The sequence below is a fragment of the Eulemur rufifrons genome, chromosome 10 (genome assembly GCF_041146395.1).
Source record: "Eulemur rufifrons isolate Redbay chromosome 10, OSU_ERuf_1, whole genome shotgun sequence".
Taxonomy (NCBI): domain Eukaryota; kingdom Metazoa; phylum Chordata; class Mammalia; order Primates; family Lemuridae; genus Eulemur; species Eulemur rufifrons.
Genome location: NC_090992.1, coordinates 7,411,240 through 7,428,430, shown reverse-complemented (window position 1 = coordinate 7,428,430; position 17,191 = coordinate 7,411,240). Strand labels below are relative to the sequence as shown.

At 39.2% G+C, this 17,191-nt stretch overlaps 1 protein-coding gene across 1 annotated transcript; it reads right to left on the bottom strand.

Moving 5' to 3' along the window:
* Positions 1-1,172: 1,172 nt before the first annotated feature.
* LOC138393082 (protocadherin beta-2) lies at positions 1,173-3,569 on the bottom strand. The gene has a single exon (XM_069484126.1). It carries the CDS (start codon positions 3,567-3,569, stop codon positions 1,173-1,175), a length of 2,397 nt encoding a protein of 798 aa, XP_069340227.1.
* Between the last annotated feature and the right edge of the window lie 13,622 nt (positions 3,570-17,191).

The window sequence follows — 17,191 nt, the reverse complement described above, 5'->3', positions numbered from 1 at the left end:
TCAATCAGTCATTCAAAAATTTTATTAAGAGCCTACAATGTTTCAGTGACAATGCAAATCATGCAATAAATGAGGGAACTATTGAGAAACATAGTTCAAACACCTTTACAAAAAGCATTGAAAAGTCTAGAGAACTGAAAAGGGAAAAATAGAAGTAGTCAGTGCAAAACGATAGAGTGAGTAGAGGTAGATACTTTCCTCCCACCCCCAACTTGTTTCTAATTGAATTCTAAATGCTGCAGAAAAAATTTAAAAACTGCAATACCAAGCTACAAGCTATGTTTGAAATTTCTAAAAGTTGGTCGAGGACAAAGACATATATTCCCTCATATTTTTGGATTTTAATACAGTTCTCAGAATTAGTAGAAGGTTATTCATAATTAAAACATATTTTTAAAAGGACTGGAATAAGCAGAGGGCTTCTAAAAACTATTGAAATAGAAGGCATGATGAATCAACATGCTTTTGAAAATCACTAGACATTACTATTTATTTAACTACATTTTAGAACACTAGTGAGTGATTTTTGGCAAAAATTTATTGAGTACTTATAATGTGAATATCTTGTAGAATCCAACAGTACAAGTTCTCACAATCTCTATAGAGCCACAATTTTCATATGTTGACACTTTAAAGAAGTATATATTTAGAAAAATATAAGGACAGTGCTTGCTATGTTATTCATAAATATACTTATGTTAAAGATTTAGCCAATGTGAGTTCACAGGCTAGAAGTTACACTAGCCTAAGAGGTGATAACAAACACAAATATTCTGGGATGGAAAAATTTAACCCATGTAATAATAACAAATATTTTTAAATGCAGGACTTCAAAATTGCCTAGAAACTGTGAACCATGAGACTGGAAAAAGATGCTCTAACATAAAAATAAAGATTTCTGAAAATACGAAATTTACTTTCAAACTTTAAATAAAGTAAATTACAATGAGACTTATCAATAATTAGAATACAAAGAAAATTTACATTCATTATACCACAAAAAAAAAACCCCATATATTTAGAAATACCAGTAACATGCATAGAATTGGAATAGGATAGTTGCTTTGGAATAAAAAAAAAACAAACCCCTCCAAGGGGCAAAGCGGGGGGGAAAAAATCTTTCCACAAGTTAACTGAGCTAGACTCAGTAGGCCCTTATTAACACTTAATACTTAACTGAATTCAAAGCTATTTCTGACACTAGGATTTGCCTCATTAACCCTCTCTGCACCCTGAGCAAGGAAATTGGGGATAATCGGCCTCAGGAACTTGAACTCGCTGGTCCCTGAGCCTCCAGTTAGACACACCTCATACTGGTAGCTCTGGGACAGGGTCCCCGTGCCGCTGATGTCCACCAGATGGCCAGGAAAGTGGCCCTCAGGCACTGAGCAGCGACCCCCCGAGGCCGCCCTGTTCCTCCTGCACAGCCGCACCACCAGGAACAGCAGCACCGAGAAGAGGAAGAGTGAGGACACAGAGGCCAAGGCGATGACCAAGTAGACGGTGAGCGAGTCGGCCTGCGCCTGGTCCGGGGCCGCTTCCGGGAGCGGCAGGTAGGGCTGGGAGAAGCCATCCACCAGGAGCACGTGCAGCGTGACGGTGGCAGACAGCGGAGGCTCGCCATTGTCCTTCACCAGCACCACCAGCCTGTGCTTGGCCGCGTCGCGCTCGCTCAGCGGCCTGGCGGTGCGCACCTCGCCATTGTGCGCCCACACGCTGAACAGCCCGGGCTCCGTGGCCTTGAGCAGCTGGAACGACAGCCAGGCGTTCTGGCCCGAGTCTCCGTCCACCGCCACCACCTTGGTCACCAGGTAGCCGGCCTCTGCCGCCCTGGGCACCAGCTCGGTGCAGGGCGCAGAGCTGTTCTGCAGCGGGTACAACACGAAAGGCGAGTTGTCGTTGTCGTCCACCACCACGACGCGCACCAGCGCCTCGCTGCTCAGCGCAGGGGAGCCTCTGTCTGTGGCGCCCACGCGGAACTCGAACGCCTGCAGGGCCTCGTAGTCCAGCGACCTGAGGGAGAACAGGTGCCCGTTGTCCGCGTTGATGGAGACCAGGGAGGGGAGGGGCACATGTGGGTCCTGGGGCGGCAGCAGTGAGTAGGTGACCTGGGCGTTGGTGCCTGAGTCTCTGTCCGTGGCGCTGACGCTGCCTATGTGCAGGGCGGGGCTGTTGTTCTCTTGGACGAACAGGGTGTAGGAGGTTTGGGTGAAGGTGGGGGCGTTGTCATTGACGTCGGAGACCAGCACGGTTATGCTGTGCTCTGTCTTCAGCCTGGGTGTCCCCAAGTCTGTGACGGTGATGGTGACATTATACTCAGATACAGTCTCCCTGTCCAGGGCTGTGTTTGTCACAAGAGTGTAAAAATTCTCAAGGGAGGGCTTCAGGAAAAAAGGAAGATCATCTTGGATGGAGCAAACCATCCTTCCACTGTCCCCCGAGTCAGGATCTGACACACTGAACACAGCAATTATGGTCTCCTGCAAGTTTTCTGGAATCTGATTGTTAAGTGTAGATATGGTCAGTTCTGGAGGGTTGTCATTCAAATCCATCACCTGGATAAAAACCACACAACTTCCAGAAAGGCCCCCACCATCTGTCGCCTGAATATTTACTGTATAATTCTGAACGGATTCGAAATCCAGTTTCTGTGTTAAGACAAGTTCTCCCGATTTTGCATTTATTCCAAACGTTTTGCGAATGTCTTCAGAAGCTTGGGAAAATACATAAGATATTTGTCCATAGGCTCCAATATCTAAATCCCTAGCAGAGACGGTAACAACCTGGGATCCAACAGGGCTGTTCTCGGGGATCTGCACCTCATAGAGCAGCTTTGCAAACTCGGGGGCGTTGTCATTGATGTCCAAGACTTCAATGTGGATCACAGCAGTGCCAGACCTCGGTGGAGTTCCGCCATCCAGCGCTGTGAGAGTTAACCTGATCTCAGACTGTTCCTCTCGATCCAATGTTTTGTCCAGCACCAGCTGTGGTAATATTATGCCATCGGAACTATCTTGTAATTTAAGATGAAAGTAGAAATTGGGGCTGATTGTGTAACTTTGAAGACTGTTGCTTCCTACATCTAAGTCCTGAGCACGTTCTATTAGGAAAGTAGTTCCAGGAGTGATACTTTCTGAAATTTTCAAAATTATTTCTTTGTCTAGGAAAACTGGGGAATGATCATTTATGTCCCTAATTCGTAGCTGGGCCTGAAAAAACTGCAAGGGATTTTCCAGTAACACCTGGAAAGGTAGTACACAGGGCTCGGTCGTGCCACACAGCTCCTCCCGGTCCAGTTTCTCATTTAACAACAAATCCCCAGTCTGCCTATCGAACTGCAAATGCAATTTTTTCCCCTTGGAAACGACCCGGGGGGCCCGCGCAGACAGCTCGTCTACCTCCAGCCCCAAATCTTTTAACAAATTGGCCACAAAGGAGCCACTCTCCATTTCCTCAGCCACTGAATAGTGCTTAGGCTCGGAACCAGCCTGAGCTATGCCCAGCAAGACAAAGAATATCAGGACTTGCCTTTGTTTGTGAACGTGTTCCTTTCTCTCTCCGGCCTCCATCGCCTCTGGTCTCTCAGCGAACTTGCTCCAGCTCAGGCTCACGTTGTCGCTGACTCAACCTCCCAATATCTGGCAGATACTGGGCTTAGTGGGCAATCCAAGGGCCTCGATTTCCCGGAGCAACCGCCTTAGACACCCTCCTCTTCCTGCTTGCTTCTTTAGCTCAGTCTCTGAGTAAAGGAGAGTCGGCTTGGTGGCTTTGTTCCTTCTAACTTCTAAGGCTGCAGCGCCACCCCGCGTCCTTTTCGAGCGTTTTTTTCTCCATAACAATAAGAAAATCCCAATATTTTCTTTCAGATTGATGGCAATCTAAATTACATATTTTCAAGTAGTGTCTCCCAATGTACATAAGTCTTATCTACATTTTGAAAGGCTTTTCATTGCATCTAACACGACACGGCAGGCATGGAAAAATCACCCCAGCTTCCACACAGATCCGAGCTCCTCTTTTTAAACTGGAAAAAATCAACTTCAGAAACTAAAAAGGAATGACCTCAATTCTAAAATGCAGTAGAAAGAAAGTTTTGACTAGAAAGTTCCCAGTGTTTATTCAGAGTTTGGGCACGTGCACATCTCTGTGGCGGTTACGTTACCATCCTCACACTCAAGTCCGACTGAAAAATACAGTGACCCAGGGAAAGCATGGAATTCAAAAGAAACGTCCTCATAGACACTGAAATATTATTTTTACTCATACTTCTTTCTTATACTTTTCCCACGTCACATTTTTCTGAAGTTTGATGCATTTGAGCCACATGAAAATCTCCAAGAGTAGTTAGATAATTTCTTCTTATGAATATGTCAACATTTTTTCTAACAGATAAGAGCATTTTAAAAATATAACCTCAATTCAATTATCACATCTAGCAAAATTAATGTTATATGAAAATATTAAACACTCAGTAAATATTTTACATTAAGTTTAATTTCTTATGTTTGGTATTACTTTTCATATACTGCCCAATCAGAGATATTATCCTAGGAGTCACTTTCATAATTTTTAACGTTATTTTCAATAAAATCCAACATATGAAAATATCATAAAAATTATGAATTCTACATAAGAAAAAAATTCAAAACATATCAAAAAATGAAAGCAAGCCACAATGGTCTTAGTACAAAACAAAATGATCAGCCATTTAAAAAGTAAATAAGAACACATTGTTTAAGGATCTATCATATTAAACTTACTCTTTTTTAGACTAAAGAGTGATTTGATTTTTTGACTGCCACAAGATGTAAATTACAAAAACTAAGAGAAAGAGTAGTCAAAGGGATTTATATGACTGCTTCTCCCATCAAAGGTAATACCAAACAATATAAAGATATTATCCACACTACCAGCCCTCATTCAATAGAAAGAAATCTCAGCCCTTCAGTGGTTTTCAGCCTACAAGCTGGCTTTCCTTACTCAGTTATCAGACGGTATAAGAAAGAGGGACTTGTGAGCCTGTGGTAACACTCAAACAATTTTCCTTTGAGGATGCAAATAAGTTATTCCATAATCTATTAATGTATGATTCAGGAAGCTCAAGCAAGCAGGATTTCAAAATAAAGGTGATTCTAGTAGAGGAAATGAAGGTGTTTTGTTTATTCTCTTCTCATAATACATATGCAACTAATGGTTTAGAAAGAGATACCTGCACAAGAATCTTGGCATTTTTTATTTAAGGAGAATCATCATAGTCTATCAGTACAGTCTATTGCCTTGAAAGGAAAAACCTTGACCAGGCATTGCCATGGGTTCTATCTTGCCTGATCTGAGTATATATTAGGCGCACGTGTGCGCGCGCGCTTGCGCGCGCGCTCTCTCTCTCTCTCTCTCTCTCCCCCTTCCCCTCCTCCCTCCTTAAAGGCGTATATACAGTTGCCCCTCAGTATCCATGGGGGATTGGTTCCAGGACCCTCAAGGATACCAAAATCCACAGACACACAAGTCTGTTAAATAAAATAGCATAGTATTTGCATTTAACCTATGCACGTTGTTCCGCACACTTTAAATCATCTCTAGATTACTTATAATACTTAATACAATGTAAATGCTATATAAATAGTTGCAATACTGCATTTTTATTTGTATTATTTTTGTTGTTGTATTGTTATCTTTTTCAATATTTTTGATCTGCAGTCAGTTGAATCCAAAAATGTGGAACCTGCAGATATGGAGGGCCAACTATATACAGTGTACATATATAGGTATTCACATAATGTATATGACCTATCCCAAGAATCTGAGACATCTTGTCTCCCATAGTTAAAACAGGCTAAAACTCTTACCAGGTTTAGGTAATCTGGTAGATGATTGTATTTTTTTATTTTATGATTTTTTATTTCAGCATATTATGGGGGTACAAAAGTTAAGGTTATGTATATTGCCCTTGACCCCTCCTGCCCCCCCAAATCAGAGCTTCAAGCATGTCCAGATGATTGTATTTTTACTAAGAACACAATTGAAATTTCACTTTAAAAAGAACATACAGCTAAGTGCTTTTAACTACTAAATACATTATACAAAATTAATAAATAATGAAGAAATCCAAAGATGTAGAGAGGGCAAAGAATATTTGGGGGTAGACTGCTTGAAAATGAGAAAATAATATATATCATCCCATTGGGGTACTTATTTGAACACATACCATGAGAAGGAGCAAGCAGACAAGAGAGCAAAAGAATATCGAGACTATAGTAATAAAAAAGTAGCTGCTAAGCAAGGAGTCTGAAACTTTCTCAGGGACCTGACAAGATGTATTCAGTAGAGCTGAAAGAAACAACTGACCAGCTGCAGGTATAGTCTAAACACAGAGGACACAGGTAGCATCTCAGTGTCCTTCACGATAACTTTAAGTCTTTGATTGGCTAAATTACTATCACTCAGAAACCTGGTGGTATCCTGTCTTGGGCTTACATGCCAAACAGACTGAGACTTAAGTCCTTGAGTAACCAATAGGTCATGAAAGCCTTCCAGACTTAGTCTCTTTCAACTGCCACCAACTGAACATCACATATTCCTTTCTGTATCAAGTGAAACATGAAGGATGAGTTGCCATTGCCATCAAACACTACCCACACCAACACCATGCTGCTCATTAGCTCAGTGGAGCTGCTGTTTCCCCATGCAGAACTTGACACTTAATAGCTTTGCAATTCCAGGATATCAGAGCAAACAGATTCTTCATGTTCATTTGGATGGAGTGGTGCACATACTTGGGCACCAGTAGTGAATGTGTTACTTGGGCATTTTTCTAAGTCTCTGTCTTTGGAGGTGTGCTGCTAAAGTCCACACACTTTGAGGCTGTGTTCTTGTGCTTGATAAGTGAAGAGGCAGTTTGGTGAAAATGAAAACATGGTTATATCATGTTTCATTTTCAGTCTGGGGAAACTCCAGATCTCTGGCAATGATAATGGAATTGTACTTGTCTCTTCTCTGTCTACCTCTATCGAAGGTTTTAGGGTGCAGGGAAGGTGGTATTAGGAAAACAAAACATCTATTTTTTTCTCTGGCCTGGATCTAAAATGTGGAAAACAGCAACTATGATTTCAAACTAGTTCACTGGGATGCAGTTTATAAGTGATGACATGATTCATCTCATCTGTTTCCTTAAGGGGAAAAAAAAAGTAATGACATGATTATTAGGATTGGGCTGTCTTTTACATCAAGATAGTAAGTATATTTCAAAGAGAGTTTTTGATTTCAGAATCCACACTATACATTAGTATTACCTTGTAGACTGTGGGTTTTAGTAGTGAGTATTTTTTAAACCTGTATGTGTTTTATTTAAAAAGTTCATTATCTCCATTAAGCCCAGAAAAACCTTAAACATATTTCTCTATTATATCTTACATCCAAATCTCTGACAGAAAAGGTAATAACCAAAGAAGGAAGACTTTTTTCCTTTGTAGTTAGTACTTTATAGTACAGCAGAGTAAAATCACTGATAACACACAACTTTGGCGAAGACCAGTGCACATCTGGATCTGTGCGGTGAGCTACCATCCAATATTGTTATGGTTAAATTAACCTCAACCTATTTCTTTCCATTGAGAAACTTGCCCATTCCCATTTAGGATATTTCCTGTCACCATTGTCCTGGCAAGTAAAAAAAAGATATGGGAGCCGGGTGCAGTGGATCATGCCTGTAATCCTAGCACTCTGGGAGGCCGAGGCAGGTGGATTGTTTGAGCTCAGGAGTTTGAGACCAGCCTGAGCAAGAGTGAGACCCCATTTCTACTAAAAATAGAAAGAAATTATATGGACAACTAAAAATATATACAGAAAAAATTAGCTGGGCATGGTGGCGCATGCCTGTAGTCCCAGCTACTTGGGAGGCTAAGGCAGGAGGATTGCTTGAGCCCAGGAGTTTGAGGTTGCTGTGAGCTAGGCTGACACCATGGCACTCTAGCCCGGGCAACAGAGTGAGACTCTGTCTAAAAAAAAAAAAAAGAAAAGAAAGATAGAAAAGAAAATGCTGTCGTTTATTTTTAGAAATATTAACTGCCTTTTCACTCCCCCCATCCCCTAGTTTCCCCACCCTCAGGCCCAAAATCTCAGCTAAATTAGCAATGAAGGAACTACCCTCCAGGGGTTCATGACTCTGAATGGTCTTTGCTAAGTAAAACGTAAAGACTCAGACTTTGCCTCCGGTTGGGCTTTAAGTATTCTATTATTCCATGTTATGGCATATTCCAGCAAATATAGCCCTGCAAACACAAATGTAGCACTGAAATTAATAAGATACATGGCAACTCTGTGGATTTATGTCTTAAATAATGAAAGAGATATCTGTTTCTACCAATGGCTTTCTCCTATAGTTTGATATCTATATTTGATTGTGTGTCTTCAATGTCATCAAAAGACTTTATTTCAAATAAAAAGCAAAAACTACATAATGTTAAGTAAATAGTTACTTGAATTAAATAGATGAAGAACAATTATGCTGAAAAGTAGACTATGACATCCATTTTATTCACCATCATCTATGAAACATCAAGAAAAGCAAAAGATAACTTCAAAATAAACAGCTTGACCTTCTCTATGAAGTTATGGACCATTTATATTGGATACAGACTTGGGATGAGTTTTCTCATCATGCTTCAGAATATCTACTGGGATAGTCTACTCAAAGTTTTAATTTAAAATAAATTATCCCTAAAGTAGGAAATTAGGTATGGGAAGAAAAAAAGTGCATTCCTTTTCTGTGCTTAACACTAAAGGAGAAATAGGCTACCACCATCTAAACAGGCTTTTATGTGGTAAGTAAAAAAAATTATAAAAATAGCTGAGCCATTAATACTTGTTGACTGTAAATGAACAGTCAGCTATACTTCAGAAATAGAGGGTGGGGGGGCAAGGGCAATATACGTAACCTAAACTTTTGTACTCCCACAATATGCTGAAATAAGAATAAAAAAACTTGAAATAAAATAAATTAATTAGTAATTACTAAAATAAAAAAATAAAAATAAATTAATTTACCCTATAAAAAAAAGAAATAGAGACAACACTACTGAAGGTAGAGCCATAAAATAACAACCATAATGTTATTCAGAAAGGTGATGTTTTTCTCTACCTTTTATCCAGAGCCCCAGAACAAGAATGCCAAGGATGATACCATTTTGTTTTGAGATTCTAGGCACCTGATTTCATTGGAGATAAAGTGATGCATATAACTCTCTTCTCTCTGTCCTGCATTAGATTGGCAGAATATGAAATATTTTTAACATTCATAGAAAAAATTCTGGAAGGATCAAGGCATTTTCTTTTTATCCCAGAGTGCTGAGAAATCCTCAAAGAGCTGAAATCTGTTTCTGGAAGTGCTCCAGGATGAGGCAAGCAAATGCCAACATGACCAATTCCATGGAACTGTCATCCAACATCCTTCATTCGAAGAAAGCTACTTCTCAAACTATTTCTGCTGTGAATTGCCTGAGTATTTGCCACGTAGCACTGAAATTGGTAATTTTCTTGGAGTGAGTATTTATGATGCATAGATTATCAGCATTATTTAAAATGTTTGGTGAGTGCTCTCAGGAGGTTGGAGAATTCAATGAGCTGGTTCCTAATTACTCACTGAGACTTGGAAAATCAGGTTGCTGAGAGGCACGCATTTCAAGACTTGTCACTGATGGTCACAATTTGGACCTAGGAGATCCCGGACTACTGTTGATACCTACCATTCCTTTCCGTGAGAGTTAAACTTACCTTCCATTGTTCTTCATCCAGCGATTTTCCCGTCATGGATGAACAAATTACTCACCCCACTATTGCATCACACGTTATTGTGAAAGCGGTAACTGAAACCCAGTGTGTCGTTTCCAGTGATGGAAAATTCTCGAAAGCCTCATGCATTTCCCCAGTGCACATTGTGGAACGTTGAGAAGAATTTTCCAAAGGTGGGAAGGGAACAGTTACATCTCAGACTCACAGACTTTTCTCAGAAACAAAAGAGAAGTTTACAGGCATTACTTGGAAATGCAGAGCTCCTATTCAGAAGCAATGGCTCTTCTGTGGGCCGATATCCTTTGATGTCTTTGAAAAACACTCTGCTCTTGTCTGTCCTCCCGCCGCTACGCGGGCGCTCCCCTTTCCGCTGCTACGCCAGATCTCCAGAAACTGGGCATAAATAGCGGCTTTCCTTTTCCTGGGTCGCCTGTCCTACGCCCAGGAAGAAAATGAAAACCCATCGCTTGCCTTTTCTGCTTGATTTTCTCTCGCACAAAATCCCGAATATCCTCTGAGTGCATTGTCTTTAATGATAAGTCTTCGGAAGTTCTGTAGGAGGAGTAAGATCAACTCATGTCTAGTCCTCATTAGTTTGAAGAAAGCTCTAAAATCTGAGCTCGTAGCTGACATTTCCAAATCGCGCGTATTCCCAGCACCTTTCAGGTTTTGTCCTAAAATGGAGACAGCGGTAAACGCGGGGCTCCTCCTCCTACTTTTTAGCCTGTAGCGCCACCAGGCGTCCGAACTGAAAACTTGGGGTGGACTGCCCTTTCTTGCAGAAACTGCCAAAATCTGTTTTGTTGGGTTTTTTTTTTCATGTTGTGTAGTGGCAGAAGTCTCACCTCCTGATAGTTTTAATTACCTCTCCAATTTTTTATTTAGTTAATGTGAACAAAAACAATTGTTAGTATACGACTTTATTATCATGATGTCAGCTGTTCAGTTTCCTTTGAGAGTAATCTCAGTTGGATTTCTTCCATTTTGATCAGGCCCATCATTTGGCCATGCATCCACTGAATTTATTAATTCATCGGCAGGTGCCTATTACACACAGATTATATACTGGCACTGTGAAAGGCACTGGGTATATAAAGCTGAGTAAAGCCTTGTGCCTACATCTCAGGAGGTAAGAGCATAGAAGGGTGACACAGGGTGATTTGCACAGGCACTATGAGGTGCCAAAAAGGGATATTTAAGTAAGAACAAAAATGAGTGTATCAGGAAAAAGTCCCAGAGAAGAAGAAGATTGAGCTAAGCTGAATTTTACAGTACCAATTCAAACACAAAGCCATTGAAATAATTTTCTACTGCAGGTGAAGTATTTCTGATTTTGCAGGAAATTAGATTTTTCTTGAAGGGTGGCAACATCATGGCCCATGTGGGATGCAGTCTTTCAATCAGTCAACAGCACAGAGCCCTGTATGAAGTGCTGAGGGGTGACAACTAAAATTCTAGGGATGGGCCTATTTTTCCACTTTCAATTTGGCTCACATATCTAATACTCAATTTAAACAAGAGTCCTGCAGCTTGAGTATGTGCATGTGTGAGTGACTTATCTTGTTAATTATATAGCTTTAGGTGATATTTTAAAGTAATGATTAAGAATATAGGCTTTATTCAGAAGAACAAGGACAAGTAAAAAAAATAAATAATAAAAAAAAAGAATATAGGCTTTATGTCAGGAGAATTCATATTCAAGTCCTGGCTCTGCTACTTCATATATATTATATAAGGAAAATTATTTACCCTCTCCAAACCTCAGTTTCCTCAACTGAAAAAATAATAGATATCATGATGTTATCTACTTCATGAAGTTGTGAGAATTAAATAAAACTGTGTTTATGAAATGCTCAGCCCAGTGCCTGAAACATCACAGCATTTCATAAATAATAACTATCATAAGTGATGATACTATGGAAGCAGGAACTTTTCTACATAGTTCTTTTTATTCCTACAAACAAATGGAAGTCTAAACGACTCTTACACTACAGTCTTTCATCTTACCACTTTAACTCATTGGAAAATGCAGCACATTATTATTTATGTAAAAATATAAAAACTTTAAGTATATCCTAAATTATGAGAGGTTCACTTACAATTTTCACCTTGTTGAATAGGATTTATTTTTATTCCTTCATATCTAACCTCTCTCTTTTTAATAAATTATTTGACCTTATCTTCCATCTTAAAAATCTTGCCAGGACCACCCATATTTTCTTTCAGCTACCATCATATTTGTATGAATTTCCTATATACACAAGCTTTTTGAAAAGATTTTGTACACATACTGATAGTACTTCTTCAATTTCTGATTTTGACCTCAACCTTTCACAATTCCATGCTAAAAGTGTTCTGGTCAATATCGTCAGTTTAATTCCATATTGCCAAATCCAGGGAATATTTTTTATTCTTCATCTCACTGTAATTTCTGACAACATTAAACATGGTTTACTATTCCCTCCCTTAAATACTCTCTTCTGATTCCTGTGAGACAGTACGCTGTTTTGAATTTTTTTTCTCAATGCATCCCTCTTCAATCTCTTTAGGAACTCCTTATCCATTCTTTACATACTGAAGTTCCTTAATTACGTTCCTCCTATAACTCTACACTCTCCTCCCTTGTTCTATCTCCTTTTTCACGTAACTTTAGTATAGTAATTGCCACAGGCTATCTGTGACATAATGGCAAGATCTTTAACCTCTCTGACCCTAAGATTCTTCATCTGTAAAATGTATAATGAGCTTTTGATGTTAATAAAATACCTAATCTCCTCAAGACTCAATTTATTCCTCTGTAAAATGGGCAATGAATTCCTATAAGAAGACAATGAGATCAAAGATGTGGAGACACATATTTAAACATTTTTTTCCGTACTGGTCTCCTGTCTACCTGGTTTGGTAACCCTGCCATGAATCTACCTAATTCTTTTCCAGTAAGAAGTTTATCTTGAATGTCATACTCATGTTGAAGATACCCTGGCAAGTCTCAAAACTTGTCCCCTTTTCTGCTACTGACAATGGAATGTTTCTCAAGGAACTACTATGATCTAAATTTCTTGAGGAGCCCATCCATGAGATACTCTTTGAAGGTTTGGGATGCACCATCCATACTGTACTGTCATAATAAATTTCACATAATTTGCCACTTTCCAGGAGATGGGGGTAGGAAGTCTTTAATCTCCAAAGTATAAAAAGGAAAATCTTTAGGCTTCTGAAGTCCAGAGGCAGAAGTATCTGACACCTCCATCTCCCTCAACACCTTATCCAATTCATCATCAAATCTGGTGTATTTTCTCTCCAAATTATTATGACAATTATTACACTTTTGTTTTATCCACTCACAACACTCTCACCCAGGATGTCTTAATTTGCTCACTGAAATCTTATAATAGTCTGTCTTTTTCATACTCCTTCCTCAGCCAATTCTCAGAGCAGTCAGACTGACTTTGTAAAAATCAAAGTAAGATTCTGTCTCTACTCTGCTGAAATCTCTGCAGTGACTTTTCACTGCTTTAATAATAAAATTAAAAATCCTCAACATGGACTAAAAGATCTGGCATGACCCAGCCCCTGCCTGCTTTTCTGGCTTCATTTTTTTTTGTCACACCTCTCCTTCATAAATGACTTCCATTCACATTGAACTTCTCTTTATTCTTCAGGCTTTCTAAGTTCCTTCTAGTCTACCTTTTTAAATTAATGTTTTCTCTGTTTCCGCATGTTAGTTAGCCTTTGCTTTTCCTTACATTATAGTTTAAATGTCAATTTTTCTCAAGGAGGTCTTCCCTGACCCCTCTACACAGACACACACGTTTGATACATTATCTTTACCAGGATACTGTAAGCACCATGAGAGCATGGTGTTCCACAGAATATAGTAGTTCTTTAATAAAGATTTGTTAAATGACTAAATCTGATATGATATTGATATTTATTTCCCCCAAAATAATAAATGAATTATCCATGCATAATGTGACAATCATGTGCTAAACAATACTCTGCTTTTTCCAAAAGAATATGAATTTTGGAATCAAAGGCAGATTGTCTTGAACGGAGCAGACTAATGTTCTCCCACTAGACTATTAATACCTGGATAACAGCGACTCTTATTTATTCATTTTTATTCCCTCTCCTACTTCTTATCCCCATAGTTTGGTCTCAAACTTTGACATTAACTGAGAAAAAAACCTGTATTTTATTTACAGAAATCTAGTCCACAGAGATCTGACAAAGAATATCACTTTATTACTTCTGAACTTTCACTTACAAACTCATTTTCAACCCCATTTAGACTTTGCAGTAATCTATACTCTCTGATCTGTCTGTAGAAGTTTCAATGTTTACCAACATTCATATTTTTTAAATTTTTTTTTTGAGACAGAGTCTTGCTCTGCTGCCTGGGCTAGAGTGCTGTGGTGTCAGCCTAGCTCACAGCAACCTCAAACTCCTGGGCTCAAGCAATCCTCCTCCCTTAGCCTCCCAAGTAGATGGGACTACAGGCATGCGCCACCAGGCCCGGCTAATTTTTTCTGTATATATTTTTAGTTGTCCATATAATTTCTTTCTATTTTTAGTAGAAATGGGGTCTCACTCTTGCTCAGGCTGGTCTCAAACTCCTGAGCTCAAACCATCCGCCCACCTTGGCCTCCCAGAGTGCTAGGATTACAGGCATGAGCCACCGCGCCGGGCCTCCAACATTCATTTATTTAACAAAATTGTATTGAGAGCCTACTCCATACCAGAAACTGAGATAGTCTCTGGGGAATACAAATTGTAAGCAAAACAAAACACTATCCCTACCTTCAGGAAGCTTGGTCTGATGGGGAAGAAAGATTTTAATCAAATATTCCCACGAATGGATGAAAGATTGCAATTTGGCTAAATACTACAAATAAATCTAAGGACTCTATAAGAGCCTATAATAATAGATTTTTATCTAATCAGAGTTGTCAAGAAAAACTTTCCGAATAGATGACAAGGATAGATAGGAAAAGAAAGGAGAAAATAGCAATTCATGCAGAGGGAACAGCACACACAGTATAGTGGATTTCTCTGAACATGTTAAGTCCTAACATACCCATTCCCCACTCCCACCCCTCTAGATTTTTAGTGAGGACCAAATTTGTTCATAAATTCCTAGATGAGGGAATAGTACTTGGGACCAGAAGATAGAAGTAGCTCCTTGCAATGTGAATTTTCTACACAAATAGGAAAAACAGATGTCGTTAGAATCCATTGTCCACTCCCTCTCTCCCCCTTCTTTCTTTAATGTAGCTTTTCTGAGTCTCCTCCAAACACAGGGAAGAAATACAGTGCCAGGATGTATTAAATTCAGAAAGGTCTTTATTCTCATTCCAAAGCTTCTTGCAACTAATGTCAATCGAGAAGACTGGCTGCCACTCTCGTCCGCACAGGTAGACGTATTTGTTGGAGCCGACGCGCAGTTTCAGAGGCTGTTAGTTCCCATCTCCTAAATCTCATTTCCGGAAGGGAGAAAGCCGGTCCTATAAACAGTGACTCCTAGACCCCTGACTGGTCTACCAGCCTCGCTTCCGCTTCCTCCTGGTAGGACTGCTTTTACGGGTGGTACCGGAAGAGCTCACCACAGGTACTTCCGGTTGCTTCGGTCTGAAAGTGAAGTTAGCTGACTGTTCGGCTTCCTGCATACAACAGGAACCGAGCGGTCAGCTGACACCAAAGTTTAGCTGCTCTTTTTATTGAACGAATTGAAACAGTTTTGAAACCTATTGCGCGAGAGTCTGAGAAAAATTGCGGTTACCGAAGCTGTTTTGAAATGCACTCGGCTTCCAGCTTGTGGCTTCCGCAAGGGGTGGTGCTGTTTCTTGTATAAGCAAATCCAAACTGAAAGGGAATGGAAGGGAGGGAAAGGGGCTTGCGAAGATTTTATTTTGATATTTTCCCTCTTTAGGCTGGAACATTTGGGTTTTTTTCCGAATTTTGGCAAATTCCCGGGGTGAGATCGCTGCCACTACTTCGGTTGCTCTGAATACTCTCGCTTGCTGGAACCACAGCGCTTCGATAAATGTTAAAAACAAAAACAAAAACAGCTACATAGATAATATTAAACTGCAAGTGACATGAAGATCATTTTGAAATGCATACATTTGAAAATTGAGCCCTGCTTCCTTATGTAAAGTGTAAGTTGAAGCAGTTTTCTGAATGAAATTAAAATGCTCTGAGTTAGGAAGTTACACAACGCAGTTAACTTGTTTCTATACGTTACTTTACGAGGGTAGATTTGTAGCCATATACGTGGGTTGATTGTGCTAGTTACATCTAAAACAGTATTAATTCTTGTGTCTGAAGTGGAAGAATTTTTTAATTTTTTTATTGATACATGATAATTGTACATATTCATGGAGTACATGTTATATTTTGAGACAAGCATATAACATATAATAATCAAATCAGGGCAATTGGGACATGATTGACCTGAAACATTTATCATTGCTTTATGTTGGGAACATTTGAAAACTTCTAGCTATTCTGAAATACAACAAATTATTGTTAACTATAGTTGCCCTATTGCACCATTGAACACTAGAACTTTTTCCTTCTATTTAACAGAATTACCTATTCACCAACACCTTGAAGTGGAAGTATTACGTGTGAGTATTTCATGTGATACCGAGGAGCAAGGTAAAAACATTAGATGTTAAGAACTGGTGTGTTCGTGTTTGCACAGGCAAAGGTTGGAGAGAAGAATAAAAAAGTAAATCTGGGTAGGTGGAACAGACAGGCTGGGACATTTGGGAAGAATTATTCAGAAACTGGTTCAGGTTTTTAAGAAAAACTTTCAATAAGGTGTACTTGCCAAACTGCTGGCACAGAAAATTATTTACTAAATATAGTAATTGTTTAGTTTACATAGCTAAAGCAAATGGTTCTTTTCCTTTTTCTCATATTTTCATTCTCTTTTGCATTCTCTCTGCCTCTCCTAATTTTCCTGATGCTTTGAGTTTTTTCCATTTTCAACACAGAATAGGATCAGGTGACTGACCAGTGTATATCACCATATACACTGGGAAACTGAATTATTAAGATAAAAAGCCAATATTCCCCTAAATTATACACTGGTAACATCACAATCAGGAGGTGATTTAGACAGTAGGGCAGTTTTTATATGCTAAAATATTAATGTGTCTATGTTTGTTGATGTTGGTATTCAATAAAAAAAAGGATAGCTATTATTTAACTATATAAATCAACACAAGTGGGAAATAACTAAATCAAGTTATTAGTGAATACTAAGTGCAAAGTAGTACAGTAGAGTAAAAATTCTTAATTTAACACTGAAGTTGAAAGATTAAATATTTCTGAATAGGTGCAATCCACAGGTAAATTGAAAAATGATTTTTATATCTTTTTTTTGGATATGAGATGT